A 14,030-nucleotide genomic window follows, 5' to 3' on the forward strand; every position below is an offset into this window, starting at 1 on the left:
ACTCAAGGCACCTTCCACATCCACTGTCTTGATTCAATAGCATTCTCTGATCGTTGGCAGGATTGCTTTTAATTGGCATCTCACTGTGGAAATGACAAAGTAGACGCCAAAAGAGAGACAGGCAATTTTCTGTCTAGAGGTCACTTCAAATAGGCATCCTGCAAACCCTTTCTTTTTATTCCAGCGAGGAGCTGAAATGCCACTAAAATACTCACCCTGGACTGAACCACTCTGTTCTATGTCTGGCTCTCCTTCTCCCATCCTACCTTGCAAGATTGTGTCCCAGAGTTTTAGAATTAAGACTTCAAAGGGTATCTGGTTCAACGGCTCGATTCAGTGCAGCCATATTCTATATTTATTTAGACATCTCCAGTTCCCGCTACCACATACACTCCTAGACCCATACATGATAGAACCGACACTCAGAAGGTGAGCTACTTGTCTGAAGCCACAGAGGAAGTTAGGGGCAAAGTCTAGACTGATCCAGGCTGACCAGGTCCAGGTGGGGAAACTTCGGCTCCAGGACTTTTTTTCTCTTCCTCTACATCAGAAGTTTGAGCCTTGTTCAATGACAAATCTGATAGAGGTAGCAGTTTGGGTCATTGTCACCTGTGTGAATGAGTTTTCTGAGTGCAGGTTTTGAAGAGGTGAGTGCTTGACTGATTCATGCGTTTATTCATTTCTCAAATGTTTGCTGAGAACCCGTTTTGGGCCAGGTACTGTAGTAGGCACTGAAAATATGCTGGGGAGGAAAAAAAATGGTCTCTGTCCTCATGGGGCTTGCAGTCAGTCCAGTGGAGGAAACAAATATCAAACAATCATCAAATAACCATCAATACTGTGACTGTTAAGGAAAGGCTTTCCTAAAAGGTCACATAACTGGGGAGCTCAGTCTGTTCAGGGAGATCAGGCAGGCTTCTTTGAAAATGTGTGATGATCTTGACAATCCCCAAGGAGACTAGCAGCAAGAGGCTTGCAGCAAACACAGAAATCTGACACCCATAGCTTCTCAGGCTTTGCTTAGGGTCAAACAGACCTCTTTCTCACCATGCTGGAAATGATATCATTACAGAGTCACGGGTATCCCCATTTCACAGATAAGGAAATTGAGGCTCGGAGCAGCTAAGGAGTTGGCCAAGGTTAAAGAGTGTGAAAGGTAGATTAACAGCAGACCAACACCTGCTAATCTAGTCCACTTTCACACCTTCTTGGCTCTGGCCTACATCAGAACAGCCTGAGGGTATAGCCCTTGACAAATCAGGTCAGCAAGGAAGGACTCTAAGAAAGCCAAGGTGAGGAGTCTAGTAGGGAAGGTTTTTCTGTCCTCATCAGGAAGGCTAAAGTCCTGCACCTGTCACCTCTCTTCTAGCTGACCCTTCTTGCTAAAGTGTCTCAAAGGATACTGAAAGATGTGTCTGTTACTGATGACACGAGGGAAGAATGAGGATAAACCGCTCATGACAGAAAGGAAGGAAGAGAGGGATGGAAGGAGGGAAAGAAAAAGAAAAGGAGGTCAAGATAAGATGGGGGAAGGCAGGAGATAACTTACCATTCATCAAATGTATGTATTAAACCCTTTCTGTGTGCCACAAAAACAGGTCAGCGAGCAAACACATAAGATTTTGGCCAAGAGGCACATGCACTGAGAAGAAAACATAAAACATAGCGTGGTGTAAAGTATGGAGAAAGCACCGCACGTGGGCGCTCAGGAGGGTCTCTGTGAGGATATTTAAGCTGAGATCTGAAGGTTGAGAGGGAGCAACAATGCGGGAAGACAGGGAGAAACAGCATTCCTGGCTGGGACAAGGGTTAATTCCAAGACCTTGTGGATGCCATGAGCATAGTGGGATCAAGGACCAGGAAGCTGCTTGTGGCTGGTTTGGAGTGTGTGGTTGGTTTGGAGCTGCTTTGGAGTGACCGGAGGGTATAGGAGAGGAGATTGGAGAAGCCTAGGCCACAGCTGAAGGTTTTTGCCATGCAGCCGAAATCCTTTTTATCCCTCTTCCGTGTTCCTACTGGTGCTGGACTTTTATTTCAGCCAGTTATTAGGGAGTTTCATTAGGCCAGCGTCTATGGCAAGCCCTATATGCACGTTACCTAATTGAATGCCCACGATAGGCTTAGGATAACTCAATCTGAAAGTAACACTTCTTGTGTAATTCAGTTGATAATCAGATCAGTTTTCCCAGAAACATAGCCAGAACTAATGGGCTGCCCACACGTCTCAAATGGCATTGTCTCCGTGAGTGGCATAAAGCCCCAGGAGTTTCCTCCCCTTAGCATTCCACATCGTAGAAGGAGATCAGAGTCCTGGGATTAAAGCCTGGCTCGTAGGTTAGAGCTTCCATTGAGGGCTGACCAGGCTGGTGTGTAGCTTTGATTAACCAGTCACTCAATAAGACACAAGAAAAAGCTCAAATCCAATTCTGCACAGAATCCTCTGGGGATCTGAAAGAAGGGATGGGAGGAGAGAGACACTGAAGATTTTCATGTCTAGGACCTCAGCTGCTATCCTGCACTTACCCAGTAATTACTGAGCATCTATTGTGTTCCAGGCCTGGGAGGGGCCACAGCTTTGCTTTCTGTGAGTGAGCAGCAGTATGAGCTGAAATCCACGTGCCCTGGCTCAGCTCCCACTGCTTTAGCCCTGGGAGAGGGCGCCCGTTTTGCAACTTCCTCTGTCTGGAAGGAGCACAGGTTTTCTGACTCGCAAAAAAAAAAAAAAAAAAAAAAAAAGGAAGTATGTACTAGCAGAGGCAGGAATGTACTGTATGTATGGGACAAAAAAAATACAAAGTTCCTCCTTGCTTGGAGCTCACAATCTAGAAGAGGAAACCAGAAATGCTACCTTTTGTGAAGAAAAATCAAGCAGAGGGTGGCGATGGGGGCGCCCTTTGATAGTTTAGATCAGCTGGCCAGGGAAGCTCTCTCTCTGAGGCAGGACATTTGATTTGGTTCCTGCGCGATGGGAGAGAGAGAACCAGAAAAAGGTGTAGAGGAAGAGATTTCTAGACAATGGCACAGCAAATCTGCCAAGACCCAGAGGCCATCATCAACTTGGTTCATTTGAGGAATATAGCAAGAAGGCCAGTGTAATGAGAAGGGAAGGAGAGATGTCAGGTCGTGGGGGGCCTCTTGGGCTGTGCTAAGGCTTCTCATAGATTATTCTAACACAAAGGGGACAGGTGCATTCCTGGGAGCAGAGTGAGCCTCCTGTTTGTAACAGGGTCATCCTAGCTACTCTCTTTCTAGCATTGTGCTCCTGCTGTGGAAGCACATAAAAGAAATCTGCATCATTATCTTTCTCTCTAGGAACTTACACTTTTGTCAAAGAAAGAGGATGGAAATTCAATCACACAAATACTGTATATCAACTGCAGTATTAAAAAGCAGGGCTATTTATAGCAGCATTGTTCACAATAGCCAAAGGATGTAAATAATCCAAATGTCCATGGATGGATGAGTGGATAAACAAAATGTGGTACATCCATACAATGGAGTATTATTCAATCTTAAAAAGGGATGAAATTCTGACACATGCTACAACATGGATGAAGCTTGAAAACATGCTAAGCAAAATAAGCCAAGCACAAAAGGACCAATATTGTATGATTCCACTTATACGAAGTACCTAGAATGGCCAAATTCATAAAGATAGCAAGTAGAATGATGGTTTCCAGGGTTTGGGAGGAGCGGGGAATGGAGAGTTAGTGTTGAGTGTGTACCGAGTTTTAGTTTGGGATGATTAAAAAAATTCTGGAGATGGATCGTGATGATGGTTTGCATAACAGTGTAAATGTACTTAATGCCACTGAATGGTTAAAATGGTAAATTTTATATTATCTTACCACAATAAAAAATATTTTTAAAAAGGCATAGGGCTAGGATCTAGGGATAGAAGAGGGGGCAGTCTAGGCAGAGGTGCAAAGGGCTGGTGGCAGGAATGTACCTGGTATGCTCTGATGAACAGCAAGAAGGCCAATGGGCTGGGGAATAATGAAGAAAATAAAGGGTAAGGCCTATTCATGTATGACCTTGTAGGATCTTGTGGTTCTTTATAGAAATCCAGTGAGAGTTTGGAAGCCACTGGAGAGATTTAAGCAGAGGGGTGAGGCTATCTGGTCTTTGTTAAAACCGGATCATTCTGGCTTCTGCTTTTGTTAATCTGAGTTTCATCTGCAAATAAGGATAAGAACAATATTTGCCTCACTTGGGGACAGAGCATTAAAAGAGGTAATGTATGCCAAGGGTTTAACATGGGGCCTGACATGAAGTAAGCATTCAATTAAAGGTAAGCATTGCTGTGACGGAAATCCAAAAGAAAGACAGCAGCCCTCTGAGGAGTTTTGGAAGACTTCATGGAGAAGGTGGCAGTTCAACTAGACATGGAAGGATGAACACGATTTCCACCGACATAGATGGGCAAGAGGGGAGGGCTTTCTGGGTGGAAGGAACAACCTGGTCAAGGAAAACAGGGAGCAATCAGGCAGGGCAGAGAGGAGAGAATGTTTGATCAGCTGTGGCAGGTCACAATGAGTGTGGACTCTAGAGCCTAAGTGATGGGAGCTTTGAAGGTTTTGTAGCAGATGTCAAGATCTATGAACTTTGATTTCAGAAAACTGAATCCCCATAGCTCTGCCTGGAGCTGGAAGAACTGGAAGGCAGGAGTCCTTAGGCCACTGGTCCAAGTCTGGGGGCGGCTAGGCACAAGGGTCGGCGACTGAAGATGGAGAGAATCAAGAGGATGCGTGGGGGGTGGGGGCAAGAGGAAGACAACCAAGAGGACTTGTCGTCGTCCCTCGGCATCAGAGAGGAAGCAATTACGTGAAGAGCTGTGAAGAGCCACAGGCATCACGACCCAGATCCTCAGCTCTCTGCAGCGCCCAGAGGGCCCTACTTCCTCGGAGCCCTCGCCACGGTTACAGACACACCCCCTCCTCTAATGAGATTACGTATTTGTTTCAGCTCCCAGACGTCAGGGATCGCGTCTGTTTTCATTCCATCCAGGTGCCTGGCACAGTGTCAGATACACAACAGGCGTTCGCTAATAGTTTGAATAGCTAACTGGAGACAGAAACCGACAAGAGGTTTCAAGAAAGGGCTCCGTGAGGTGAGTGCCTAGAAGCACAAGTGGGACTGGAGGGCCTTCCAACTCAAGGAGGTTGGACTTGCGTGAGAAAAGGTCCTGCAGAGAAGCGCCTCCGGTCTTTTCCCCGCCGGTTTGCAGGGACAACAGACGGGTGGCAGGAGGGTACAGCACGACACAGTTTACAGAAGGCGTTCACACCTAACGCCAGGAACTCCGAAAGGAAGAAAACGAGGGCCCGCCGGCAGAACAGTGCACGTGGAGCACAGCTGTGGCCCCATTTCACATCTGGGAATACCGAGTCCCCAGGGTCACAGTAGGCCCGCAGGTCCTCGGAACCGAGCAGAGTTGGGTGGGAAGCTACAGCTCTGGGGGCTGCAGACGCGGAGCGTCGGGCCTGGCTCCAGAACTATTTGCATATCCCCGGGGAGCTCGCAAACTGTCCACTGGAGTCCCGAGCACAGGTTGTCGGCGGGGCTTTGGAGTTCCCGGCGCGATCCAGCGCGCGAAGACGCTCCGGTGACCACCCCGCACGGGTTAGCATCCAACTCGCCAACTCCCGGACTTCGCAAAGCTCCCGCGGGCGGGGCAGCCGCGGAGGAGCGGGCCGCACCATCGCGGCCCGAGAGGGGGAAGCGGTCCGCACCCGGCCGTTGCCTCTCCCAGGAGTACCAGGAAGAGCCGCGAGAAGGCTGCGACTCGCGGAGCACAGCGCGCGGCAGCGGATCCGCAGGAGGGCGGCGCGGGGCGCGCGGCTCGGCGCGGCCCAGGGCCAGTGGGGGCGACAGCGATACCCCCTGTGGCGGCAGTGCTGTGGCCGAGCCCGGCTCCCCGGCTGGCGAGCGGCGGAAGTGCCGCGGAGTTGGAGCGGGGCCGGCACCGCGGCCGCTTCTCGTCGCGGAGCTGCTGCCGCCGCCGGGCGGACGGGCGGACGCGCGGAGCTGGGGGCGGCGCGGCGAACCCGGCGGGACGCGGCGGGGCTGACCGGCCCCGATGAGGCGGAAGGAGAAGCGGCTTCTGCAGGCGGTGGCGCTGGTGCTGGCGGCCCTGGTCCTTCTGCCCAACGTGGGGCTCTGGGCGCTGTACCGCGAACGGCAGCCCGACGGCACCCCTGGGGGATCCGGGGCGGCGGTGCCCCCTGCGGCCGGACTGGTGAGTCCCCCAGTTGTCTTGGGGTTGCTAACACTCTCCCAAAATTCACTTCTAGCTTTCAGTTCTTTTCTCCGCTTTTCCGTCTGCCTCTTAAGACTCAGCGCAGGAGACGACTGTTGTTCCCATTTTGGGGATGGGAAATTGAGGCGCAGAGTAGTACAGGGGCTTGTCCAGGGACCCACATCTGTCAGAGACAGAACTAGAACTAGAACCCAGGACTCCTGATGCCCAGTCAGGAGGGCTGTTTCTTGCCGTAGGTTACCTTCCTCCTTTCTGCCCATGTCTGGTCTCCCTTCACCCCGTCCACCATCTCTTTTGGAAGACCCTGTCTATATGCCTGTATCTCACGATAATTCTTTTGGAGATGCCTGGTTCTTCTGTTTGGTGTCCAGCTCTTTTCTGCTGTTCCCTCCACCTGCTGATCTCGGTGTTCTCTACTCAGATCAGCCCCTTTCCTGTTTTTCCGTCTGCCGGAATAGACACCTGGGCCTCCCTCCTCTCTGCATTTGTTCACCCTCCCTTCTTTCTAGCCTTATTTCTTTCCCAGATCCTGTGGGCTCCTGGGAGGATGCAAAGATCGTGCTCTCCTTGGAGCATCAGGCCTTGGAGGTGGGGAAGGTGGTGAACTCCTCGTCCTTGAGGGGCCTGTTGCCTTTGACTTTCTGGGAGTCCAGAAGTGGGGGCTCTGGTGGAGGGACTATCCCAAGTTTCCTAGAGGCTGTTTGTGTCCAGTGCTCTGAGGATGGGACAACATATGCCTTCCTTGGCCCTTCTCTAAGTACCCATAACCCCTCTGAACTTGTCCAGTATAATTAGGTGTGGTGTTTCTTGCAGCAAAGACTGGGATATTAATTGTTTCTGCCTCCTCTGAACTCACCCGTGTGTGTGTGTGTGTGTGTGTGTGTGTGTGTGACACGTACATACAGACTGGTGGCAGAAGCTCTGACAGATCACTCCTACCCTTCCAGCTCATGGCTTAGGAGGTGCCAGTGAGCATATGCATGCTTAAACTGTGTCCATAGTGGGACATGTCAGGTTTTCTCATGGAATTCTCTTGGTTCCTTGGGAAGTGGATACTTTGTACTTCAGGGTCAAATTTGACTAATTGTTGGCAGGACCAGGAAGGAGACTTCTGAGGCTGACGGTTTTCCTTTTCCCAGTATCAAGCTGCTGTCTGGCATCTTGCGCATAGGGAGAGCTCTCTGCGACTGTGTTGACCAGTTTTAGTGTAGTCTGTCACACTGGTAATTGTTGCAAACCATCCTGGAGGGCCTGGTTGAACTTTCTGTACATCTTACTATTTGGAAACTAAGGGCCCTAACTCCCTTCCGAAATCCCTGGTTCAAACCCTGACAGCCATCCCTGTTTCAAACCCTGACAGCCAACTTAGAGCCTTCTCCCTTAAATTCTGTATTCATGTGGGGTTTTCCTTCATGAAATCTCTTCCTTCTGTTCCCATCCTGTGCCAGCATCAGGGTCAGGAGGTCAAGGTTCTGTCCTCAGCTCTACCAGTAACTTGCTGTGTGTGTCCTTGATCACCTCCCAGCTCCCCTCTCGGAGCCTCCCTTTCTCCATCTGTGAAATGTGGCTATTGGTCCAACTCCACGATTCTGTGATCCCAGCAATGAATCAGTGAGGGGTACAATGATCTCTTCTTTTTTCTTTCCTGAGGTAGGATCCTCTCTGAGCATCCCTAACTGTGGAGGCTCCATATGGACACAACCCCAGGTCGAGGGGGAGAGTGTCTTGCCGAAATGCAAACTCCCCTTTGGAATAGCTCTAGCCAGTTCTAAAATAACTTGTGACATTCTCCCTCTGCCTGGAGAAAGCCCTCGTATTTCATTTGCTGTGAATGCCAGAGACGTCCTGATTTTCATTTTCAATAGACCCAGATGTGTAGAGAGAAGGTCAAGGTTAACTGCCAGTTTGGCCTGAGCTTTCAAAGTAAATTACTCACTTGTGCAAGAGGGAATTGATGGAGTAAGGCAGCCTTTTGGGCAGAGAGAGGGGAGCAACAGCTGGGCGCTGCTTGGAGCCCTTAGCTGAAATGGACAGATAAGCTCGTCTGAGAAGGTTTAGTTCTTGTTCTTTTTTTTTTTTTGCTCTGGAATATCATGAGGAGGAAGAAGAATTGGTGAAGGAGTTTGGGGGTGTTGGTGGGAGGTGCCCAGTGGTTATCCTCGCTTTAAAGAAAGTCTCTTTGCTTCCTGGGAGCAGCAGAATTGAGCTGTTTCCCCAATGATAAGCTCTTCTAGGTGCAGTAGGATTCTGCATTCATCTGCTGCCTTTCAGGGACACTGCCAAATTTACACACAGTCCCCTATTTGTTTCAGTCTCCTGCAGACGCACAGCACTGGGGTTGTCCCCCCCCCCCCCGCCCCCCGTCCCATGTTTGAATGGCGGCTGGCCCTGAGGGAAGAGGCTGACTTGTCAGAGGGATGGTGTTCCGTCCCTCATCCCAGGGTCCTGGAATGTGCAGGGAACACGTCTTCCTGCTCTCTGGGAAATCGGGCATTGCGAGCACACGGAGCTTCTTCCGACAGGGCTGACCAGTTCTGAGCTCAGCCTGTCATTCTTGTAATTGTTGAGAATGATCCCAGAGCACCTCGTTGATCTTTCCGGTAGAAATAATTGCAGAGGCTCTGGAGGGAAGTCTGACAGGACTTGATCCAGATGAAGAATACGTTCTTTGTGGGTTTGAGAGAAGTTTCTCTGAGGGTAACATAACCCACTGTTTGAGCAGTCCTTTCACTCCTTGATTTCTCCATTGGATTGAAGAATACAGAGTTTTAAATTAAGAGCGTTTATCATCGGCTAGAACTTAAGTCTACATAACTGTCATGCTGGCTCATTCTGGGTGTACCTCTGGAGCTGGGGAGGGCAGCTCATTTGTAAAGGGCACATAATGCTTTTAGGATTTCAGCATTCATGTGGTCAGACAGCTAGCTGCTTTAAAAAGCTGCAAAACCAAGCAAGAAAAGCCAGTCTTGAAGCCATCTTCGTTTTAATTTGGGGTTCACTCTCATTCCTCGCCCCCATCTGCTTAACATCTTGGTGTAATTCTATAGTCTGTTTCCTATTTCAGGCTTGGGAACTGGCCATTAAAAACCGATGCTAGGAAATACAACGCAGTCCTTCCCCTTTTCTGAGCCATAATCTCTTGTGAGAAATGACTTCATTGGATAATAGTGACCGGGGAATAGAAATTGGTGGGATAATAGAATACCAATGACTTAATTTTAAAGTATCAAGAGTTTTTCTCATTGTGTCAGAGCTGAACTTTATTCTTCTAACATTCAGAAATCAATACTCCCCCTGCCCACCCCCCCCGCCCCCCCCCCCGCGCCTTTTTTTTTCAGTCTTCTTGGTGGCAGAGCCTTACCAATCAGAAAGTTAAGTACCATAGAAATGTAGCCTTGGAATGATTTCCTTAATTTTCCACAGAGGGGCTGAGATCCTTAAGATGGCTAATCACTTCTGTCTGCATGCTCAGCCGAAATCTGATGCCACAGGGGACGGGTTATAGATTTACCTGAGCAAATCTGGCTCCCTGCATTCGTTCTCTTCTCCTGGCTTTGCAGTCTTTCAGGGAGCCCAGCTGAGGACTGCCTGGGATCAGAGGCCTAGGTTCTAGTTCTCTCTCCTGTCCTAAACTCACTGTGTCACCTCAGGAAGGTGGTTTAACTTCTCTGGACCTCGGATTCCTCATCTGGGAGTGAGGGTTTATATTCAGAAGAGGAGAGGTGATTGTCCTCCCCCGCCACAGGCCACGGCAAACATTGCTAATCAATCTTTTTCCTGGTGAGCTCAGACTGGGTCTCAGACTGTTTCTCAACACGGCTACACAAGTAGCGTTCAAGGCATGTTGCAACTCATTTGTGTTAAGGGAAATAGATACTGTGTTAGGACTTTTCCAACTCTAACATTCTGGTGTTTTGAAGCATGTTTTGGAAAGGCTTGGCTAGCAGTGTGTTTAAACAGGCCTCCGTATCTTAACGGGTGATGAGACCACCACTTAGAGATACGTTCATACTCTAAAGTCTTCTCTCAGCCTGCTCTAAGGATGTTCAGCCTTTAATCTATTGGCTCCAGTGACACAGTGACAAATAATGGAGTCAGGGTTGAAAAAGCAAAGGCCCACTTAAAAGATAACCATCTAGCTTGCTAATTGTACCTTGTCCACAGTCAGCTCTTACACAGAGATGGCATCAGGATGTCATCACTAAAAAGCCCCTGGAGACACACTTGGCAGCCAGAAGTATGTTTCATGGCAGGTAAATGCTCATGATGGTGTTTGTAGTGGGTTCTGTATTTTACACACATCTGACCCTCTGTATTCTGTATATATATGTGTCAGAGCCAGTAAAGGAAGAGCTGATGGGTAAGGCTCTGCCCCCAGGAAGACTGAAATAAGAGTCTTGCTTCTTAGAGAACCACCGTCCTCATGCCCAGTGGAGTGGGGCAAGGAGGTAGCCTGCACCTGCCTGAGTTCCTGTGGCCAAGGGCTGTGTCTTGACCTCCCCTCCCAGAAATGTTTCGAAGTAGGAGCCACATCCTCTCCTAGCACAAAGCATTAGGCTTGGCACTTGGAAGACAGTCAGAGCACGTTTGCCGAATGAGTGCTGTGTGTCAGCAGGAAGGGGGCTTCAGAAGTCATCTGGTCCAAAACCCGTTTTGTAGGTACAGAAACGAAGGCCCAAGAGAGGGAAAATCAGTTCTCAGACGGAGGAATGCAGACCACAACCTGCCGCTCTCCAACTTCTTGCTCTGTTTTACCACAAATATTTTTTTTTTCCCTCCACATGCTAATATTTGGCCCTTCTCTACCATCATTTCCCTCATGGACCAAGACTGTCACTTCCACTTTGGGAGGCCAGTACTTATTGAGCCCACTTCTCTGCTGCAACTTACCTGGCTTTAAATTCCCCCCACCCCCCGCCCCCCAAATTTTTATAGTTTAAAGCGAGTAAAATGGATTCGATGTTAAGGTGGCAAAGGGATCTAGCAGGAGGAGGGAGGGATTACAAGGACGAGTAGCACGAGGCACCATTACTGCCGTCAGTGGCGGATGGAGCTGATCTCGATCTGAGATGGGGCCACCTCAGATACCGTCAGCTGCAGGTACCGATGCATTAAGCCATGTGGGCTGAAGTGAGGAAGGGGATACATTCACTCCTGTAATTGCATTGACTTCAGGTGTGCTGTATTCCAGAGGTCCATGTCCCAGATTGAAGTGCTGTCCCACCTCATATCCACGCTCAGATCCTAGAGGAAAGAGTCTGTCTCCTCCATAGCTCCTAAAGAAGAGAGAGGAAACTTCTTTTCTGTAAGCCCTGGCAAGCTCGCCTTAGCTATTGTTGGCCCAGTTAGGACCTAATGTGCTCTTTGAACCATTCACAGTTTATGCGGATTGACTTAACCCACCCTGGAGCTAGGTGTCGGGTCGGGCCACCCAAATTGTAGAAAGAGCAGTTCCCCAGAGAAAAATCTGGGTGCTCCTGTGGGAAGGAGGGGAGATGAAATCTGGGAAGAAGCCACCAAAAGTTCACTGGAGGGTCCTGCTGACGCAGTGTCCCAGAGAGTGGGGCACAGTGTCCCCGGCCGTCACTACCGTGGGGTCAGACATGGTCCTTGAGATAAAACCCCTTTGCCATCTTGGACTCAGTTTTGATCACTGAACCTGCAGTCTGGAGGTTTTTCATCTCAGCTTGGCCACCCCTTGGCTGAGATGATTAGCTTGTGGGCCTCAGTTTCCCCCTGAGGACAGCTTGGGTGCAAATGCCTGCCAGCACAGAGGCTTGAGATAAGGACCCGTTGAAAGCTGTCTTTATCTAGTCTTATGAGTGCTGCTGCCGCCTTCCCTTTTCCTTCACAGATGCCCTGTGAACTACCCCCTGCACACAGACACACACACACACACACACACACACACACACACACACTAAAAGTCAATTCATTGAAAGTATCTCTCAAGCTGAAAAAGAACTTCTGTGTCTTTAGCTGCAACTTTTTTTTTTTCTGCCTGGCCCTCTTAGCTGGAGGAGGCGGAGTGTTCATACTTTGGAAGCTAGAGGAAGCTAAACAATTCTTCTTGCTGGGGTGGGTGGGTGTGTATTTATGAGTGTGTAGCTTTCTCTCCATGTGTTTCTCTTCTCTCTCTTATCTTTGGATGGTTCCTGTGTGCTGCCCTCTGCTGAGTGTGCATAGGAGAAGGAAGGGGGAAAAAGAGGCCTATTTGTTTTCTTCCCTTTGGTTTTAAGAGGATTATGAGTTTCAAATGATGAATTTTTTTTGCAATGATAATAAAAGCCACAGCATAAAATGATACAACTAAGAACAATGATTCTGAGCCTGATAATGTTAATAATAATGATACTACTACTACTAATAGCAGCTACCATTTATTTAGCACTTAGTCTGCTAGGCAATGGATTAAATACGCCCTTTACTTGCACATCTTGTCAAATAGTCACAATTATAAACAGGCAGGAAAGAATGAGGGAGCGAGGCTCCCAGTGGGGCAGTTACTTGCCCGCTGATGCACAGCGTGTGGTGCTGGAGCTGGTATTTGAGCCTGTGGCCAGCACCTCTCAGAACAAAGGACCTGTCTCCCACCCTGCGCCTTTACTCCCTCCTCAGAGGCTGCTGTCGGAGCCCCCGGCATCTGAGCAGAGGGGAGAGACCATTGCTCTAACACCGAACCTCTTCAGTAGCCAAAGGGGAGCCCACGGGGTCACTCGGTGGTTATGTGACCTTGAAGAGGAACCTTCGCCCCACCCCTCCTTAAGCACCATCGGCGAATTAACTCCTCAGTCCTGGACTGAGACACTGTGGCCAGGTAGGGAGGGATGCCTTAATTGTCGTTGTTTGGAAGGTAAGCTATCGGAGCATCCGTGGTTGGCCTAACGGCGTAGGGTTCAGAAGTGGAGCAGGGCCAGACAGTCTAACAACTGGGTGTGGTGGGGAAGGGGTGGTGCGTGCACAGGCTGCTCTCCGTGCCCCACTCCATGACTCTGAAATCTGAAGCAATTATTGCAGGGAACTTCCATCTTCTTCCCTGGTGGAGAACCCAGATCCTCTGCTTTCTTCTGGGAAGTATTCTTTGCCGCCTCCAGGAAGTAGTTGCTCACAGGTCTTAGACCCCCCCAAACCTTGGTTTTCTCATCTGCCTACTTAGATAAGAGGCCCTTCCGGGCAGCCATGACCTGGTGTTTCTTTCTGCTTCTGTCTTCCTGCACCTGTCAGTGTGTTCTGTGCCGCGGCGGCTCCACACACATTACTCCCTTGTTTCTGACACCCTTCTTCCCTGCCACCTCGCTCCTAAAGCTCTCTCACCCCTGCTGGGGCAGCGTGGGGTAGCAAGGGTGAGTCGGGGCTCAGAGCCCGTTATGGAAATGTATCATGCATTGTAGTAATCATTTTTAATCTTTCCAGACTAGCTGCTCCTGTCTCAGTCACCCCCTCTTATTTGTCCAAAACATTTGCTGATGACTGAAGAAACAAGCAAGTGAGTGAATGATGCGGTTGGTACTCAGTACCTTCTTGCTGAGTGCTGGAAGCTTAGCTGTGAGGCATCGTTCTTCTCCAAGAGCAGAATCCCTGGGAGCCCGTTAACTTGGCAACTCAGGGCCCATGCCCAAGGAGCACGATTGGGCCGTTGCGGGTGGGCCGGGGAACCTTGTACTTAACAAATCTTGTTGAGAATCCACAGGGAACTCTCTTTTCTCCACCCACACCCCCAACATGCCAGCACCCCCAAGAGGCAGATCCCGCCTTCCCCAGGGTCCCACTC

General features: G+C 49.6%; 1 protein-coding gene across 1 annotated transcript in view; it reads left to right on the plus strand.

Annotated features, from left to right (window-relative positions):
* The first annotated feature begins 5,965 nt into the window (after positions 1-5,965).
* Positions 5,966-14,030, plus strand: part of GALNT10 (polypeptide N-acetylgalactosaminyltransferase 10) — a 178,605-nt gene continuing 170,540 nt past the window's right edge. Inside the window, exon 1 of the mRNA XM_033096272.1 lies at positions 5,966-6,238. Within this exon, the coding sequence (XP_032952163.1) occupies positions 6,080-6,238 (159 nt within the window). The 5' untranslated portion in view covers positions 5,966-6,079. The remainder of the gene's footprint in view (positions 6,239-14,030) is intronic.

The sequence above is a fragment of the Rhinolophus ferrumequinum genome, chromosome 24, assembly GCF_004115265.2.
Source record: "Rhinolophus ferrumequinum isolate MPI-CBG mRhiFer1 chromosome 24, mRhiFer1_v1.p, whole genome shotgun sequence".
Taxonomy (NCBI): domain Eukaryota; kingdom Metazoa; phylum Chordata; class Mammalia; order Chiroptera; family Rhinolophidae; genus Rhinolophus; species Rhinolophus ferrumequinum.